The 19,750-nt window shown below is 41.1% G+C and overlaps 1 protein-coding gene across 1 annotated transcript in view; it reads left to right on the top strand.

The window, feature by feature from the left end:
* Positions 1-19,750, top strand: part of gnai2b (guanine nucleotide binding protein (G protein), alpha inhibiting activity polypeptide 2b) — a 44,167-nt gene that overhangs the window by 9,612 nt on the left and 14,805 nt on the right. The window contains exon 2 of the mRNA XM_069677514.1: positions 18,580-18,622. Within this exon, the coding sequence (XP_069533615.1) occupies positions 18,580-18,622 (43 nt within the window). The remainder of the gene's footprint in view (positions 1-18,579; positions 18,623-19,750) is intronic.

Below are 19,750 nucleotides of genomic sequence, written 5' to 3'. Positions count from 1 at the left end.
ATGTCGACACGCTAGTCTCCGCCCCCTTTCTGGCCCTATGCTATGCTCCATCGGTAACTTCTGCGACTCCTCGTCATCTCAGCTACAAATTCCGCCCGTCTCTGTCCGAGCAGCGCTCGAACATCGTTCGAACATCGTTCGAACATCGTTCTAAATTTGTCTGTGCCGACTTTGATACACAGACTGAATGAGTAATAGATACAATTAAGACCTAACACCGTAACATCTTCACTGTTTACTAACCCTGTCTCAGGAGCGTTTGTGACGTCAGAGGGTGACGAAAGTGTTACTGTTTCACAGCATAAACCACAAGTTCCATGTGTTTGCCCGTCACTGGTAGTCTCATGTAAAGAATGATGTTGTGGAGAAAGTTTATAGTTGTTTTGGGAGTCATTGATTATTGACTGATTCCACCATTAAGTTATGATGACATGCAATAAGGAAAACTTTATGTCTAGAGGAGCAACACATTGCTTGAAGTATAGTCTGCCTTGTGAATCAGCAGTTGCCGCTCTGTTCAAGTCACTGTTAGCTTGATCTTCAGACTCTTTGACCCATCTTTAAACTAATCTTATGTTGTTTGTGACAACAATTGGAGGAGACTCACTAGCTAAGCCGTCCTGAAACCACAGCATCTGGTGATCACATTTAAGAGGCTGGAACAGGAGAATATTTTTGCTTGAAACATTTGAGGCAAGTTGTTTTTCCATCAAGTGACTTGCTAGAATAATTATTTCCTAAAGTCTGACATTACACGCAGTAAAAAAAGTGACTCATAGTTTACACATTGAGCACTAACAGAACATTTAATCAGTATTTCTCTTCACTTTAAGTAGGAAATATGGACCATAGTCCTAAACAACATGATGAAACAGGAGCTTTCTGGTGGAGATGATTTTCTGCTCACTATGAAAATAGGAACACGTTAATAATGGCAGCTGAAAAAGATCCCCTTTGGAGTGGAGAGGGATGTCGAAATGTCAAAGCAATCAGTTGTGATTTCCATAAACACGCCTGTTTTTGTTTTTAATGGGTACATTGAATAACTCCTAAAAGAACAAAACAAAAATGGTCTCCCTCAGTCCCCTCACGTCTTCTGGTTGTCTGTGCTGCCTCTCCTGTCGGCCATGTTCGCTCCGAGGGAGACGGATGACTGGGCAGGTTTATTACAGTCATCTATCCAATTACAAACTCCTGAATGTTCCAGATGATATCATTAAGGAAGGGACCTTAATTTTTCAAATACCCATTTACTCAGAAGCAGTAGACTCAGATGAAACGCTGTTGTATAAACGCAGAGTGAGTACACTTGAATGCACCATCCTCGGTAGCAGGGGAAACACAGGTGGAGCTAATTTAGTTAATGAGGCGTCAGTTCCATTAAATGCCCCAGACATTGTGTCATAATTAACACCTGTGCTCTGCCGTAACGTTCCAAAGTCATTTATCCCAATAGAAGGTCAATTAAAATAGTGACAGAGTAACAGTTTACTGACAGACTTTTCTAAGATAAGATAAACTAGAGGTGCTTTTGGACCAAAAGTACCTGGAACTTTTAGCTCCAGGAACTTCTCTTTAAGGAACTAAATGGTTCCTGTAGCCCATCGTTGTCTGCGGGGCGATTATGCAAATCAGGCCAATGATGTGTGGAGAAGCAATAAAAGTAACTGCACTAAACCACCAGTCCAGTAGGTGGCGGTAAGAAGAAGATGAAGGCCATACAACAAAGATGACGCCATAGAAGGCGACGAACGGGCCGGTATCACCATTTGTGCAACACCACAGTTACCATGGAGAAGATTCACTTTGTGCTGTTTTTGATCGTGCTCTATTGCATCGATGGATAACGATGAGAACAGTGAGCTTGCAGCTGCAGTCTTTAAAATAAAACCCTGCGAGTACTCGACCAATCAGAAACAACCAGTGCTGCAGGCCCCACCCTGAAAGTTCCTGGACTTTTGGAAAGTACTACTCCCCTGGCAGGGACTTTTTAGGGGGTTTAAATCCATTACCTGGGAACTAAATTTAGACCCTGGTTCCTGCTATCGAAACGCACCTTAATATTATCAGAACTGTCGCAGCTAAAAAGAACAAAAGGTCTACTGATATTTTGTATAAAGAAACGAACCACAAGATGAAAGAGATAAAACCCACTGTGATGCATCAAGCACGCCGAATGAAAGATTTATTTAGACAATAAAAGCTAAGAGCAAATAATTATTACTTTAAATGATTTTTCTCTTCAGTCGTTCAGTGTTGAGGACTACAGAACAGTCTGAGTGTTTCTGCCTCACCTCAGAACGCCTGCTGGTTCTGTCTGATTTCAGACTTCATGAATTTGGCAGCTCCATTGTGGTAGGAATCAGCCCTCTCTCTCCTGAGTTTTGAGGCGCAGTAACACCACCTACATCAGCAGCAGGCAAAGAGTTTGAAAAGCTGTTTTAAATGCTAATCAGCAGATTTAATGTACAGTCAGTGCATTTGACTGGCACTTGTTCAGAGTGCATCAAGTTGAAGCTCCATAATCCAACATTGGCACTCATCGATTTGACTTCCAGTTCATTCCTGGCATCGCCATCAACCCCTCCTCCACACATTCAGAACTTCATAAAATATACAATAGTTTGACCACTCACATATCACAGCATCGACCGAAGAATACAACATACATTTGTTGCACTGCAAGTTATAATCTGGAGCACATGTAAGAATCAAGTTAGTTACTATGGCTTCACAGGCCAACTTCATAGTAGGCCCGACCTAAAGCTGTAAAGTGTGAAGGGAATGCTCTCAAATAACTTACACATTTAAACTAACATCTGGAAAGGATTTGGGAATGTGTGTCCGTTACACAGTGTGAATAAAAAATTAATGTGTAAAATATGGTTCCTTATTTCCTTGCCCTGTAATTTCCATATAATCTGTTTCCTTCTGGGTTTTTAAGTGAGCGTATTCACACGGGAACGTTCTCAGTCAGCGTGTCATCATGGCTGTATTGAGTGCATTGAATTTTGTTGAATGAAGTTAAAATAGTCATAAAAGCTCAGTGACTCTGGCTCACAAAGATAAACCATTCTTCCTCTCTGCCTGGTTGCCATGGTTATTCTATCATTTCTTCTGAATGATACCAATAATACATTTTTTATGTGCTTCAGCGGGCACCAAAAGGCTTTCAAGTGATCAGTTTTTACCATCATATTTAAATTTACCAAAGGTTAATCCAGAGGATGGAACAGACGATGATGATTTGTCAGTCAGAAGCTGAGCCCTGTCAACCAGCTCAGAATGTATTTCTGTCGATGATTATACTTCCTGTTTATCCCACTGTGATAAACTGTCAGAAAAAGGATTATGCAACAATCTTATGAATCCAATTTTGCAGCGTTTCATAAGAAATTTGACTCTTAAAAATCTCAATAGTCCTACAGCTTCAATACTACTGTGCGCGTTGCTTTCTTTAAGTTTGTCGAGAAACAAATATGTAAGCACCACCTGATTGTGACCTTAATATGTCCTGTCACCACAGGGCATCAGTAGCTTCTTTCTAGTTTATCTCAGACTTTGTCTTTCCAGATCTCATAAAGGTTGTTTGAACTATTTTCTAATTTATTTAGGCCAGCCATTCTCAAAGTTAAGAATCTCATCAGCACGTGAGACTAAGATGAAGTATTTCCTAATATATTTAAATTTTTCATTTCTACGTAAAAAGTTAATTTTGAAGTATAAGTGCAAATAGTTTAATTGAAAGATAAAAATGGTAAATGTCCTCTCGCAGCCCACCTGCGGTACCTTAAGGGCCTACCGGGGGGTCAGCTGACACTTTCAAATCATCGATTTATGCCATCAAGAAAAGGATGTACAGTGGCTGAGTGCGTTTCCTGACCTCACTTCATTTGTCCGAACTAGTCTCCTTGAACTGCCTGCATTGGAAATCTTTATTTAGGCAAATAATGTATTTTATCAAAGCTTGTTGTGCTAATCTTTACTAATTATATGCAGGAAGCACAACAACCTTAGCCTTTCATTGTCAAAAATGATCTGGCAGTTTTCAACTTGTTTTACACCGACCATACTTAATGTATTTACACCATCAAAAAGTGTTAGCTTAGTACAATTAAATATGCTTTTAAGTTAGCCTATACTTTTATTTATGGTTGCATTTGTATTCTACATATTGTTGCCTTTTGTATGTTTAGCATTACAGTAGGTATCTAACAGTGTTACAGTTTGTCATGCAGCTCCGTGGATGTATACATCACGCTAGTTTTTTGATCGTCATTGTTAATTCATATTGATAACATCAGTGTAGTGAGACTTGAGTGCTCTCATCTAAGCAACTCACGGTCCAGTTAATAGTTTATTGATCTGCACCATCACCAGAAGCAGTTCAGATGAGAGATTTATACACAGAGGTCATGCACTCCAGATTAATGGATATGTTAAGCGTTTAAGTCAAAGTAGTAAAGCGGTAGTCTGAATGTTGGCCTTCCTGAATAAATCAGTCAAGGTTCATTAGCATATCGATTACATTTGTCACCAGCTGACACAAGTGGGGCAGGCACGATCGAACTCTTGGTGCTCCCATCCCATGCCCGTGTCCTTACATCTATACAACATGTAATGTTACTGCTGAGTGAATAAGAATCCAAAATAGATTAGCATATTAACAAAGTGAGCTATATGATGTGTATATGATTGTATCGCACTGAAAGGCATATTTGCTTCTTGCAGAGAAGTACCAGTTTATGGTACCTGTACGATGAATATGAAGCTACAGTCAGTAGCTAGTTAGCTTAGTTTAGCATACATTCTGGAAACATTGGCTAGGAAAACAGCTAATCGTTGTTTTTACTCTTAAACTTGGTTTGGATTGAACAAACAAGATATTGTGTGTGTTAATTAGCTAGCGTGTTAAAGAGAGTATTAAGAGGTGCTGTTAGTTTGGATTTTTTCAGTAGGATATATCCAGGCTAGCTGTTAGCTTACTTTAGCTCGGTTTCAGTTATTGTGCCAAGCTAATATACGCTAACGGCTATTGTTATAGCTTGTATTTACAGCATGTGTGTGGTAAACATCTTCTTAAGGCAACATTGTGCAAGAAGGTGATAAAGCTTATATTCAGAACTTTTTCAAATTTTAACCAATTATTTTAATAATCTTTTTTAAAACAAACTGACTTTAAAACAGCACAGAAAAAATCTGCATGAATGATTTTGTGTTTAAAGAGTGTTGTAGTTTCTCTTCTGTCAACCCACACAAACGTGTTGATGTTTGTAGTTTAGTTCTTGGTGAGTCATTGTTTCCATTAACTCATCCATGCACAGACCAAGCTCTTTTAACTACCACCTCTGCAAGGTCCGACCGTCAGATACCAACATGTGGACTTGTTTGCCAGGTGGAGGTGGCACAACATCCCATTTATCAGCCACCAGGTCAGCACTAAGGAAACAGCTGCTATAACACACAGCCAGCACCACATGGCCACATGGGACATTCATGAAAAATGGTGTTAGTTCAAGTTACCAGATGAACTGTGTGTGCAAATCAGTCTATACAAATACACAGGTGCACATTTGTATGCAGCCAGAGGTGAGTTTTTTTAATTACACTGACCTTGCTTTTGAAGGTGTAGCAAACATTTCAGATTTCATTATTTTCCTGAAATGATGCCTTCTTAAATTTGAGATGACCTCCTGTATGTCTTTTCAGCTGATACCATTGAAATGATGCACAGTGGAAAAACCTTCCAATGCTATTATTTTCATGCAGGATTTTGTTTTCCTTCGCCCACAGCTGTCAAAACTTAGCATTTCCCCTGAGATTGAGCGCACCAAAAAAATACAGGCACAACTGCACCGCCATGTGCCGCCGACTCAGGTAAACAAGCCCTCACCTAGCCTGACAATCTGGTGTGCAAACAGAATGCAGGATGGTTTTATGAGGTCCCTGTAGCACTGCAGTAACTGGCCGACACTCCTGATGTCTCATCTGTTTTCAAGGTGCGTAGAGTATAAGCTGACATGACAGTATGCAGAAACATAGGGAGGTGTGAGAGTGAGCAGTACGAGTGCCAGGCAAACACCAGCTGTTCTGGATGGATATGTGAGGGAGAGCTGTCCAGCTGTTCTCAGCTTTCAGAGTAGTGGATCTTTCAATCTTAACCAAGTTGATTTTATTAGGACACAATCTGCATGGACTTTATGCACTAATGGTATATTAGAAATGTGTAAACCTCCAGTGTGCAGAAGCACGCCTCTTCTCATGCAGACTACGCCAGTGCGTCAAATTAAGACACCTCACACAAGATGGGCTTTAAAAAGAGAGTTTGTTTGTGATACTGGTAGAAAAAGAGACACTAACACTGTGGTTGCTTTAAATATCAGAAGGAGATAAATGATGGCGTCAAAATCTTCCATTTCCTTGCTACAAACCAACATCTTTCTCTTCGCTTGCCTGCTCACCCTCTGCAGTATATTGACCTGTGCAGAAAAGTCAACATGCATGTCAAGTGTTGTTATCGGTAATCAATACGCATTCATTTCATTAGTGTAATTAATAAGGACTCTGACAAGCCTGGGAGCATATTGATTTTGTTCTAAATGAACCAGGTGATTGGCTTATGTTCTGTGTGATACCTGATACTTCAGACGACAAAGGGAGAAATCAGCTCGATTCTCAGAGACTAAGTGAACACTGAATTATGACTACATTCAGAGTTATGTCCTCCCTCAATCTTCATTGTGAGATGAAGAATTTGGTTACAAGTTGACTTGAATTGTTGAGTAAACATTTTTGCACACGCTGCTCTTGAAGGTAGCGTGAACATGAGTAACATTTTAACACCTGCTCTGTCTGAGCCGAGGATTTAGATAATGACTACGTCCAGCATGTGTAAGGTCACACCTGGGGCGTTAGAGGGTTTCTGTCTGTGACTCATCACCTGGAACTAACCTAAGCAACCTAATGATATAAATACATTTCTGAACCTCTCCAATATCACGCATAGTTTTTGGCAATGCAAATTAATTTAGCATTAAGCAGTGTGGTACAATAACCCACAGTTGGTATTACATTTGAGGTCTTAGTCTTGTTGCTAATTCTTGGGTCTGCAAGCTAGTTCAGGCAGGCAACTTGAGCTGCACTGATTTCACTCTTGACATGCGTCATTCTCCACAATCACCTCACAAACACTTCCTCTCAGTTTGGTGTCTATTAAAGCTGCAAGATGTCCGGTTTCTCCCTCTGCTCTGTCACTGCCACCACTGCCCTGCTGCACCAGTACTGCACTCATGCTTCCGTCCTCAGCATCCACCTGCAGGCTCAGGCTAGAGGGGTTTAAGATGTTATCTCATCACTCCTCAAATTTCTGCACCTAAAATAAATCTGCGAGGAGTGATGAGGTGGGAGCTGAGACGCCAAACACAAGCTATGTTCTGCTGCTGCAATAACCATTACAAACTGAAATATATGTCTGTTATCCCTGAAAACTCCTCCAAAAAGTATTTGGACTGAGACTCAGGTATCATATTGCCAGTTGTAAAAAGTAATTAATGCATTTCAAATAATACCCAGCCCTTTAAATGAAAGTTAAAGGGGGGCTATTATGCTAATTTCAAGCTTCATATTTCACTCTGTGATAGCTGTGGAGTAGCTTAGCATAATTTTCAGGAAAAAAAAAACTTGCTCTGGTGCTCTGTGCAGGCCCTCATACAGCCTCTGCCTGAAACGACTCAGTCAACTCTGTCCCTTTAAGAAACCCCGCCCGTATAAGCCCACTTTTTTCTGAGGGGCTATGGCTCAGTGGTAGAGTCGGTTGTCTTTCAATCGGAAGGTCGGAGGTTTGAGCCCCAGCTCCCTCAGGCTACATGTCGAAGTGTCTTTGGGCAAGACACTGAACCCCAAATTGCCCCCGGTGGCATAGCCAACGGGTATGAATGTGATATCTGATTGACAGTTGGGCACTTTACGTAGCAGCCTCTGCCATCAGTGTGTGAATGGGTGAATGTGACATGTAGTGTAAAAGCAGCTTTGAGTGGTCGCAAAGACTAGAAAAGTGCTATATAAGTACCGTCCATTTACCATTTACCATTTCTGATTGGCCAGCTCTCCGAAGCCTGCTGAGGCTGCACTTCGTGACATCACAAAGTGCAGCGTGTAGAAAAAACTGTGTGAAACCTGGCGTTCCCAGCACCTGCAGACTGAGCTGAGAAGCCTGGGGATTATAGGTATGTATAATTATGGACACCCAACATTGTAACATGATGCATGTCTTAAAATGTCAAACAGCATAATACCCCCTCTTTAAAATGAAATAATATACCAAGGATCATCTTCCCTCAAGTAGTCACAACATGTGGGTTCTCCTGGTGGTCTATTTATTTAAAGACACAGGCCATGTAGTGCGATATCCCTGGTTCAGTTTCTGCTGGATGCTTTCTACACTCTCTCCCTGTGTCAGAGAATATGTACATATTTTAGCCCAGGGGCAAACCTTTCTAAGCTTAAACTGTGATGAAAATATCACAAGCAGTTAAAAACTGAAGAGGAATCAGTAGCAGATATAAAATTGAGGGGGTTAGGTGTTTTTTATGCGGCAGAGATAGCTGCTCTTTTCTGCTGCAAGCTGAAGATGTAAAATATGAAAGATTTAATATTACAAAGGCTGAGAATAAACGTCATTTTGAAACATATTCCCACATGTAAGAATCAGGACAGCGCTACATTCATAACCTCACCCTGATCACTTTGAAAAAACCCCCACAGGTTATCGAGCGTGGGCGGATAGACGTCTTTGCTACAAGTGGAAAAGTATTAACTCCGACTTTATATCTCTGAGAGAGTTTTAAGACACCCAGCAGCTGACATCATCCATTTCTTAAAATATCGACACTGCTCGGATAATTGGCTTATAACAAGAGACGCAGTAGGGCATCACTTGCGTAGCAGTGAAATAACACATTTCACTTGTGTTTTACACCGCCATGGGGGGTGTTTGGAAAAGAATAGAACAGAAAGAATAGCACCATGTGGCACTACAAGTGTGATGCTCGCTGAAGAGGATGGGTCACCAAAAGTGACTTGAGAAGGTTGTGTTGGAACGGTATGAAGACATCAAAAGCAGTGGGATTAAAAGTAAAGATTCCCTCACTTGTATTATTAAAAATAATAAGGTGTTAATCTGCTTATTACTATAAGCTCAGTGCTCTTCCTCAGGCAGCAGATTGATGCATTGCGTACATCTGCGTGCTGTGTGTTACAGCTGCTCTTATGTTTGTCTGCTGCTCTCCGAGTGCGATTGTTGTTTGCATCAGAATGAGTTCCCACTTGTCCTCTGTTGTCTCTCCCTGATCCTCTTTTCCCACAGACTGCACCGACATGAGCCTTTAAGATCTACACCTGTTTCTGTTTATCTGCTCTCATTGCTACCCGCTGTAGCTGCAGAATACAATCAGGCGTGCATGCTTACTACCTGCTGTCGCTTCATGTGTCTGACACATTCGGCTTGATGCGCTGCATTGATTTTTCTTTAAAGAACAGCAGTAGCTTCAAGATGCTTGTGAGCAGTTTCCAATATAGGACTGCAGGGTATATATTAAGCTTCCAGGTCACATCAATGTGTTGTGAGCAGCACACAGAACACGGGATTAAACGCTGTTAGCTTTGGCTGTGCAGTCGGAGAGCAGAAAGCATCCTTCTCTCTGCAGAGAGAGAAGCAGTGAAGCTCCTCGGCTCCCTGTGAGGCAGATGACCTACTTTTCCACTCTAGGCGATAACATACTGAATCCAGCCATGTAAAATTCCTCCATCTCTTCACACTCTGCAAGGGTTGGAGAGCTGCCTGGCCAGTCCAAACACCACTGACATTAGTTTATAGAGCCACTTGCACCTGCATGTAATGATACAGTCAACTAATCGAGCCTTTGTTCCCCCTGCAAGCCTGGAAATGTGGAGCAGAAGCATGAAATATTTCAAAGACTGACGCTATCAGCAGGTCAATAAACGGAGGACAGAGAAAGGCTTGATTTCAGGCTGTGTGAAAAAAGAGGAGGCCGTTAATAACAGCCTGCTGACAGGGGGCAATGTACTAGAACCAAGTGTGTGCCGAGGGGAGACAAACAGCTCCACTTGAGTGTCTGAGATTAATTTCCCCTTTCATCCACAGACAAATATGCACAGAGCCTCGGCCTGATCAATGTGGGATTCATAGTGCCACAAATCTTTTTGTTCTACGAGTGGCAATAATCTAAGAATAGCAAAAAACTATCAACACAGGGCTGGCAAAACGCTATGGACAAGAGTTCAGTGTGTGGGTGTGTGTGTATTCACACATTAAATGTACAGTACTTCAAATATTCATCAATCATTTGAGCTCATTTTTGGTCGCCACCACCACTGAAGGAAATCTTTAGCTGCTAAATGCTCCACCGTGGTTGCTAGCTTGTTGCTAACTTTGTGCAGCTTCTATTTGGTGCTAAGCAGGTAATGAGCTGTGTTTTTAGAGCTATTTTTAGTCAAAATAGCTGCCTGTTGCTGCTGGAAACACTAAGGAAGAGCCAAAACATTGATTTTGTGGTCTGTATGACCAAAACAGTGAGATAAACGGCAGTAAAATGCTCCGTCGAGCTGAGGGGAGCTGAAGAGTCGGATGGTAATTCTCTGGTTCATCGCTAACAGAAACAGCTTTTACATCAGGTTTTGTTCGGACTGCAAGCAAATCAGATTGGTTTCCCCATTCAGATATTTTATGACAAAAACAATACAATAATATTTTAAAATATATTGATCAGATTTGTGTATCCAGACATTGCTAACCTATCTGAGTGGGTTGCTTAGTTTAGGCGTTTGTAGCCACTTAGCCTACTGCTAATGAGGGGTACGAATCTCAGGGTAACTCAAGATACGATACACGATATGTGGCCTACGTATCACACATCACGATACAGCGATAAGATATATTGCAAGACAATCATGTAATGATACATCATGATATCTGATTAACTAAAAAATTAAAAAATTTACAGACTACAGAACAACTGTAAGAACAAATTAGGACTTTGGATTTGAAAGTGGCTTCTTTTCACTGCTGTCAAATGATACCCTGCTGTCATCCTCTTCTTCGGACAATTTCTTTTTACGTAACCCACGTTCATGTCATGATTAAAATATTGACAATTGTATTGCACAAGTCAGGACGATGATATATTGCGGTATCGATACTTTGACCCACCGCTTCTACTAATACTTGGGGCCTTGCTTTCTGATGAGGAAGCACAAGACATGAAGATCTCCATCTTGCTCTCTGTAGTGCTGTCAAGTTGTTTTGCAGAGACAAACTGAGCAGTCGCTAGTAGCAAGATGGATTCTGCCTCTTGACAACATCTTTATCGTGTGTCACAAAATCTGGTGCAGCCAGAGCTTCGAGGCTGAAATTTATCTATAGAAATCTCATTGGAATCACTTTTCAAACCACCTCCGATTGTGGCTTTGATCTGAGCCGCACAAAATCTAATTCCATGTGGGTGGTTTGCTGTCAACAAGTTCTATAATCGATCTGAATACAATCTGGACATGCTGAAAACAGATTGCTGCTGACGGTGTGAACAAGGCCTCAGCCATTCGATCCATTGTTCATATAGAAATGATTATTGGTGATGAACTCGGCAGACAAAGGGCTTTGTAAACTGAAGAGCAATGGATCGGTTCGGGAACAGAACAGTTAGAGATAAACGGGGCTGAAGTCAATTAGGAATCACAATGTTCCAACACTTCACTGTTTTCTGTGATTGAGCCGAGGGCGTGTTGGTAGTGAAGACACACTGCACTGAAGTCCTTGAATGTCAATCTTAAATGTTATATTTGTTATATTTGTCCTGCTACAACAGGCCTCTGCACATCAGTTAGTGTTTGTCCAGCTTAACTTCATTATGGGTCAGGAAGCAAACTGTTCTTACAAACACATTTACTCATAAAACAACGTCACGTCTGCTGTTGTCAGTCGGCTCCCTCAGCACCCTGCGACACGCCTGCAAATAGCAGCAGCATCATTGTTGTTTTTTCTGCTCGGTGTCATCAACTCCCAGAGGAGGTTAACCTTTAAATGGCTGTAAAAGCTGCTTGGATCTGTGCAGTCGTGACACCAGCGGGTGGGGGCAGCGGACCAGGATGAGAGAGCGAAGGAGGAATCGTGTCACAGCCTGGGCCCGTGAGTCACTCTCCCGTGGCAGAAGCTTTGACAAAGACCGAGCCTGTGACGCTGCCATATGCTGAGGTGCGTTACATGTTTTCACAGAAGAAATGCGGCGGCAGTGGGCTGTGTGACACAGAAGATGTGAAAAACACTGTTTGTGATTAGAGGCCCCCCGTGGAAGCTGTGATATGTGGTGAGATTTTTGGAAATGCAGTCAGGTGCGTGTGTGTTTTGTCACTTCAAAAAGCCTCTGCTGAGTTGTTTCTCCACTTCAGCTGCTGAAAGTAGAGTAGCAGATTTGTACCATGTGGTCAGTCGGTCCACGAGTTAGAAAATTCTAAGGCAATCCATCTAATAGTAATTTTGTTTTACCTAGTTGAGTCCAAACCGTGTATTTCAGTCATTCTCTGTCCCCAGAAGATGAAATGTGTTTCAAAATGTACAAGGTTATCACACAATTTGGCACAGACTGATTCCAAGACTATAGCTGTGACACAATTCTGTGTCCGAAGGACATATTTCAAGGCTGATTGCATCACAGCGGCGTGTCGAAGGCTGTCCAATTCCGAAGGCTCCCTCAGATGCGACAGACAAATGTGTCCTCCTTTTCCCGGGCCACGAAGGATCCATCGAGTGCTTTCTTCGTGGCGCAACATATCCCAATCGAAGAGCTAGTGATACAAATCGAAAACAAAAGGGCCTTGAAACTTCAAATTATCTTATATATAATAAGTTAAGTATCGTATCGTTATTTATGTGAGCTGTTGCTATGCAACAGGAGCGGCACTTTGTGGGGCAAAACATGTGTGGCTTATGATGTTCTGTGGTATTTAATTTGTGGTCTCATTTCAGTTCGGCCATCGTGGTCTACGCAGGCTACGAATGACGCGTACGTCATGGTGTCCTTCATAGGATGATGCCCCGAGACACAGCTTATGTGTCAACTTACTTGTGTCACAACTTACTTCTCATAGGGCGCTAACATCAGGTCGACATTTTTGTTTGGTTTGCTTACAATCTTTGTGCGCCATACATTTTGAGACACACATTAAACTCCCATTATGAGCACCATCTAGCACCATCGTTACGTTAAGTTTGAATTAGTTTGTCACTTAATATCAGTAAAAAGTTTTCTCACCAACCTTGTCTGTAGTTTGTATAGTGCTAGCTAGCATCGGAATACACTAAATGACTTATTTAACATCAGCATGTCACTATTGTTATTGTGACCACCTTATGTGCTAATGGGTTTAGCTTCGCCTCAGTAAAGCTTTACAGAGCTACCATAGCTGTGGACTAAATCTGTTCTTAGCACCGAGCTGCTGAAAGCTGTCTGAGGCTATTTGGCTTCACACAGATGCTGATTCAGCACTCTCATTTCTGGTGTGGTTTGTATGCTGGCTGTATGTGTTAGTTAGTGAGTGTGTGTGTGTGTAGTTGTGTGTGTGTGTATGTGTTTTATATCTTTTTGTGCATCATGTCCCCCTGATTCATGCCAATAACACACAAGATGCACCAGAAGTACACTTGTGTTCTTAACTGACAAATATTTTGTAGACAGATTGAGATCGTCTCCTTCTTCACTTGAATGTTTCTCATTCCAGCACACAGTCTAAATAATGAGCCTCTTTTTTAACATTGCGTGTGGCTGCTGAACTCTGCATTGTCACCTGGCAGGTAAGCTGCGTTGAATATTCATGGATTTAATCGGCACTCTTGTTCTTTTAACCAGTGCCCTCCATGCTCCGTTTCTGCCTCTCTTTATCGTCATCCTCCCCCTCGTTCTCCTGCTAATTCGTCACTCTTGCCCACCTGTACTGCCTGTGCCTCCTCTTCTTCAACTGCCTTTTAGTCACAGAGAGTTTTCTCCTTAAGCTATCCTTCGTTTTTGTCCTCCATCTCATTCTATTTTAAATTGTGAATAATTACCTTTACTTTAATCTTTTATGCTGGAAGGATCTAGCCCTTACAGGGTTAAGGTAGCTGTGTCAGCTTTTCCAAAGGGAATCTGTGCCCTGTGAGCTACACCAGAGCAGATTTTACCTTCTCCCTGTGGTGCCCAGCTATTCTCTGCAAGTTCATCACATGGCATACCTTAACCTCATGCTCATGATTAAAGAATATGGGTCAAATACAGACCACAGGAAGTCAGGTGTCACTGATGCACAATGTACTTTTACCTCCAGTTTGGCTCAGCAACTCCCTCTAACTGCTGCCTTTATATTGAGTGTAAAAAGGATGTAGAGTCCTGACTATTGTAAAGCAGAATTTACCAAGTGTTGGATTGCTTACCCACTTATGGGGTGTGTAAGCAATCCAGAGTCACAGCTAGGCAGGCTGTGCTAATATTGGTTGAAAATGTTTAATACTGCTAAGTGTTTTTAACAAGTGTGTAATAACTTTAATAAGCAGCCTTTTAAGTCATTTTGGATAATCATATCGTTGCACAATCCAACTGGTAGAGGTCTATTTTCATTTGAGCTCAAATACGTACTATATTGGTGAGTTCTTCCCTATACATTCGGTATCTGTATGAGCCTCAAATTTCCATATTTGTCGGGTTCGAGGCCGTATTTTGAAGTCTAGTACAATATCGTGATCCCTAACTGGCTTCCCACTTACAAGCACAGGGTTCTCCAGCTAAGTCAGAAGCATCTTTCCTGGGGATTAAGTCCTTGAATATTTGGTCCTTTTATGCTCGTTATTCTTTTGAATTTGTAAGTTATTAGTTAGTAAAAGAATCCAGCAGCTTGTCCGTCACAATTTCTCACAGTACATGAATTTATTTATCAGTTAATCAAGTAATTGTTTCAGCACTATCACAGATAGATAGAGCTTTATTGTCATTGTGGGATGGCTGTCCTTACCGATGCAAAGATAAACATAAATACATTAAAATAAGAACATTTAAAAACAATATTGCACATCGCGCCCTCTTTAGTATCACACAGAAACTCCTGGCTGGCTTTCCTCTGTGAGATTATCTATGGACGTCTGTGTGTTTGCCAAGATTGGGATCTCTCAGTCCATGAATGCAGACTTTGTGTTAACAGCAGTGTGTATCTGAGACTGTGTCCAAGTCGTCACCGATGTGAGTGAGCCTGTGAGAGAACTGGTTCAGAGAGATGGTTCTGTTTACTTCAGCCTAGGCACTTCTGATCCTCATGCTACACATTATGTTATCTGTTGTTGTGTGTTCTGGCACCCACTGAAAAGCAATGCAGGAAAAAAAGACGATTAGTTATGCTTAAAGATGCAGAAAGTCGGGTTGGCATCGCCTCGTTGTTGGCAGAAAGTGATTCTGGGTTGGTTGTAACGACACTAAAAAGAACGAGTTGTCGCCTCTCCCAGCACTGCGCACAGAGAGCTCTTTGTAATACTGATCAGTCCTCGTTGCACGGCTTCATGCACGGTGGACACATCTGATCAATTAGAATATTCTGAAGACTTTAAAAGGCAAAACTAAATGTTTTAAATCAAATTTGTTTGATGCTGTCTGCTTAACTTGGGACAGTGGTAAATTTAATTATGCATCCTGTCATTTTATTGGCAAATATAACTGTTTATATCCTGCTCAGTGGCAACTGATTAATCCTGTACAGCAGCTCTTTATCCCCCGATGATTAGCTTTGTTTTGGCTGTTAGCAATGTTTGAACCTGAATTAAACATGAGAGCAGCTCAGTAGTGTCCCATCAGGATAAATTAATTTCCTGCGTGTTTGTTACCATGAATAATTTGATAAGTTACACTGTTTACCAACATTAATACCATTCCTCTCTCAGGGCAGTATGAAACATCCCGCATCTACCTAACGTGTTCAGAAAACGAATATAGGTGCATCATTTTGTTTCTTATACTCAGCGAGTTAGTGTACTATGGTATCTCTGTTTAGCAGGTAAATACCCGAAAAATCTTTAATAAAAAAGGTACACAGTTTGCGTAGTTTTGAGCCATTACAATATCATCCAATATAGGCTACATAATTTATTCAGACAGCTGTAATTTCACTCCGACGTTATGGTCGGGATGGGAAGCTAAACTTCTGTTATGTCGTTCAGGTGTACAAATCGTATAAATCTTCAAGGTAAAACAACACAACGTTAGCATTCAACCACGTACTAGCTAACACATATCACATTTGATCGTAACACAAGATGATAGAATAGACATAAATTCCTAGCAAATGGTAATGTAAGCCAGCTAACAATAATGTGAACTAGCTAACAAGTTTAGTTAGGAATTAGTTAAATGCTAACATTAGCTGGTGTGACTGAGCTTTTGGTAGCTAATGTTTTTAGCTTTAATTATGGCTCGCTGTTCTTCCACATTTTCACTATTGAGTATCTTTTCAGTTGCTGATCAATCAAGAAGCAGTGAAATTACTTTAAACATTTTTTTTCAATAAAGCAGTATGCTAACGGTTTAGCTTCCCATCCCTAGCATGAAGTCAGAGGAAAAATGGCCACCATGTGAATATGGTAACTTGATCTCTAAATCAGCTATCAAGTCTTAAGAAACCTCTGAATTACAGAACATGTGCTTTTCATGACACAGGCTAGCCCACAATACACACAAGTTCATTATATGTTGTTTAAAGTTCAGGGTAATTCATTATAGTAGGCACACAGCCACTTGACTCTAGAGATAGCAATGCTGGTAGCTCATTTATCAGTATGTGCTTAAAAAAATGCTTGACTATTTTTTATTAAAGCACAGAGAAGAGAGTAATAATTAAAATTATATTTCAGTGGATAATGTTTCATGATAACTTCTTTATTAAGATATATAGAAATGTTGACCCTCCTCTGCATGCTGAGATAAGATGGCCTGATAACCAAGAGTTCCCCTGAAACAGCAGGACTACACCTTGAGTGCGAAGAATGACGGTGTGCTCTTCTTTTCACTGCTGCTCACAAGTATTCACGTCCCTTTGGACTTGAAATATTAATGGATGAGTTTAAATTTGGAGTCAGGAAGGTGCCCTTCATGTGCGCGTCCACAGAGAGCCGGATATTCCACTTTCCACCTCCTATCTTTTATTTTTTAACAGCGTATTTTATACAGGGGCCAATAAATCTACTGTTCATGTGCATCTCCATAAAGAAACCTTAAAGTTCCAGGGGGAAGTAGATAGCAGTGTAAAAGCAGAGACTTAATAAGCCCTGTGATAAAACAGTGTGTTCCTGAGGAGAGGACGGTGAGTGAACAGAAGCAGCAGCCTTGTTACATAATCTCATCTTGATTGGCTTTAAGTGTGATTTAAAAGTTTCTACTTCAGGATCAACTCAAAAAAAAGGATAAAAACATATTGAGCTGTTATTTATATTCAGTCACATCTTGTTTTCAGGTTGTCCCACAGAGATCATCCAGCTCCCTCTCTGCCTTTTGTCTAGCAGCACATCACGAGTGACAGACAACACAACCCCTGACTCCGCTTTCTCACCCCTCTCTTTGCCCTGTGTTCCTCCCTCCTCCTCAGAAAAGTGCCTGAAGTGTGTGAATATGATGAGAGCTGACAGCGAGAAGGGTGAGCACTGCTGGTCCCACTTGCTCCATCAACTCCGGCTGGGCTAATGTTTGATGGCAGGGCGCGGTCAGAGCATGGTGACATGTTCCTGACAATACGAGGCCGTGCCAAAGACTCTGAATTATGACCTATGAACTGTGTATGCACCATGATTTCTCTGCTGGGCTGTCTCAGCACAAATGCCATGGATCTTTAATTTTTATATTTGCCCTTTAGGTATAAGTGTGTCTCACTTTTACAGTTAATTCATACAAGTGTTGCACTTTTCCCCACAAAGTTTCAGATCATAAAGTCTGTCAGGTTTCTCTTGATTGCAGTTTATCTTAAAAAGGTGACATGCACACAAATATAACATCCGATAAAGCCAATGTGTTTTTAAATTAGAGATTTTAAGATCCTACTGAAGTAAATAAAACCCTAAACAGCTACCAAGAGATTAAAAAAACATATTAACCTTTGTTACGCTTTGAAAAATACAAAATAATTTGTAATTTAAAGATTAAAACATTCAGTTCCACCACTTTCAGAACAGTATTTCATCCATGAAGTATTAAATCCAAAAAGCCATTAAACCTACTCCCCTCCGTGCACCCCTTTTCTCTCAGAGTGAAAAACGAGCCAACAATGAACCATGAATAGGGGCTCCATGTGCATATCTGTACATCATGTACTCGGAGATGGAAACATAAATAAACCAGACGACCCAGAGGACGTAATGTCATGTTAGTGGCAGGTCATCTGTGGGTCACGCATGTATTCAAAGCAGAAACAGCGTTCAAACAAAGTTCAACTTCATTCCACACACAAGCACACAAAGAGGAGTTTGATTTCCTTCATAACTGTCATGTTTTATTGTTCCAACAGGTGCTGGGGAGTCGGGGAAGAGCACCATTGTAAAGCAGATGAAGTAAGTTACAAAACAATCTCTTACTTTTTCTTGATAATTGGACTTTTCTTTAAAAGTGGTAATCTCGAAGATATCAGTTTTGTTGTCTTTGGCGGCACAATTTCCAGATATCTGGACGTCTATGGTTGGCTCCTTTTGTTACGATTGTAACTCTTGATTTTCCTCGCTGATGGTCACTTTTCTTTTTAGACTGTTCCTTCATCTGAATTTGTTTCTTTTTCTTTGGATTTTCACTTATTTTTGAAGCTGTATCTGTAGTCATCGATCTTTTCTTTGTTCAGCCATAGTAGATTACTGTTTACTCGCAACACTATCAGAGACAGGAAAAGCAGCCGCTTAGCTCCGCCTACCCTCTCTGGCAGACCAACCACTGCTGGGTGATGGAAAACGCGTCACTAACTGGGCGCCGCTTGTGATTTTCTCCACGAATGTCGCCACAGACACCCAGTCTGTAATACTGCAAATGCAAAGGCTTTCATCAGTGGGCCATAGGCTCAATCACCATTGTGTAACCTCATTCAGTGATAGAGACTTAACAGAAGTTTATTTGAATGAAAATCTTTGAGATTATATCTTTAAGCCTAACTGAGTGTTTCCATAGTTAAACTGGTTTTGGATCAATTATAGCAATGACTGACCAAATCTGATTAAATCTGGCCTCATGGTTGCGTAATATAAAAGATTAAAATCGTAACATGGTCTATGGATGACTGATACAGATTTCACAATATGAGCCAACAGTAAAAGAATAATCACATGCCCACTTGTTTTTCTGCTGTACTGGTTTCCTTGTCGTCTCGGGGCTGAGGGGAAATGTTTCATCTCAAGATGAAGTGTTCAATTTTAAGTCCTGATGAGTTTCAGTACGACAGTTAATCAGCAGAGCTGCGAACAAGTCGCAGCTGTGCTCTCTGTTGAAGTTACCAAACCTCAGATTGTGTAGTTTGGCACAGGAACTGAGCATGCGGCATGTTCAATCATATTAGTTATTATAGCTCAATAGTTAGAAGAAATATAATGCAATTGTTAGATGACGACATTCTGTGGTTTGTAGGGGACAGTGTGGTCTCACCAGTTTGTATTGTTGTCAACTGCTCGCACCACAAGAGGAATGGGGAGCAAAAGAGG

This window comes from Semicossyphus pulcher, unplaced genomic scaffold (assembly GCF_022749685.1).
Source record: "Semicossyphus pulcher isolate SPU_LCO1_2020_fin unplaced genomic scaffold, fSemPul1.0.p SCAF_3, whole genome shotgun sequence".
Taxonomy (NCBI): Eukaryota; Metazoa; Chordata; class Actinopteri; order Labriformes; family Labridae; genus Semicossyphus; species Semicossyphus pulcher.
This window is presented reverse-complemented; position numbering and strand designations above follow the sequence as displayed.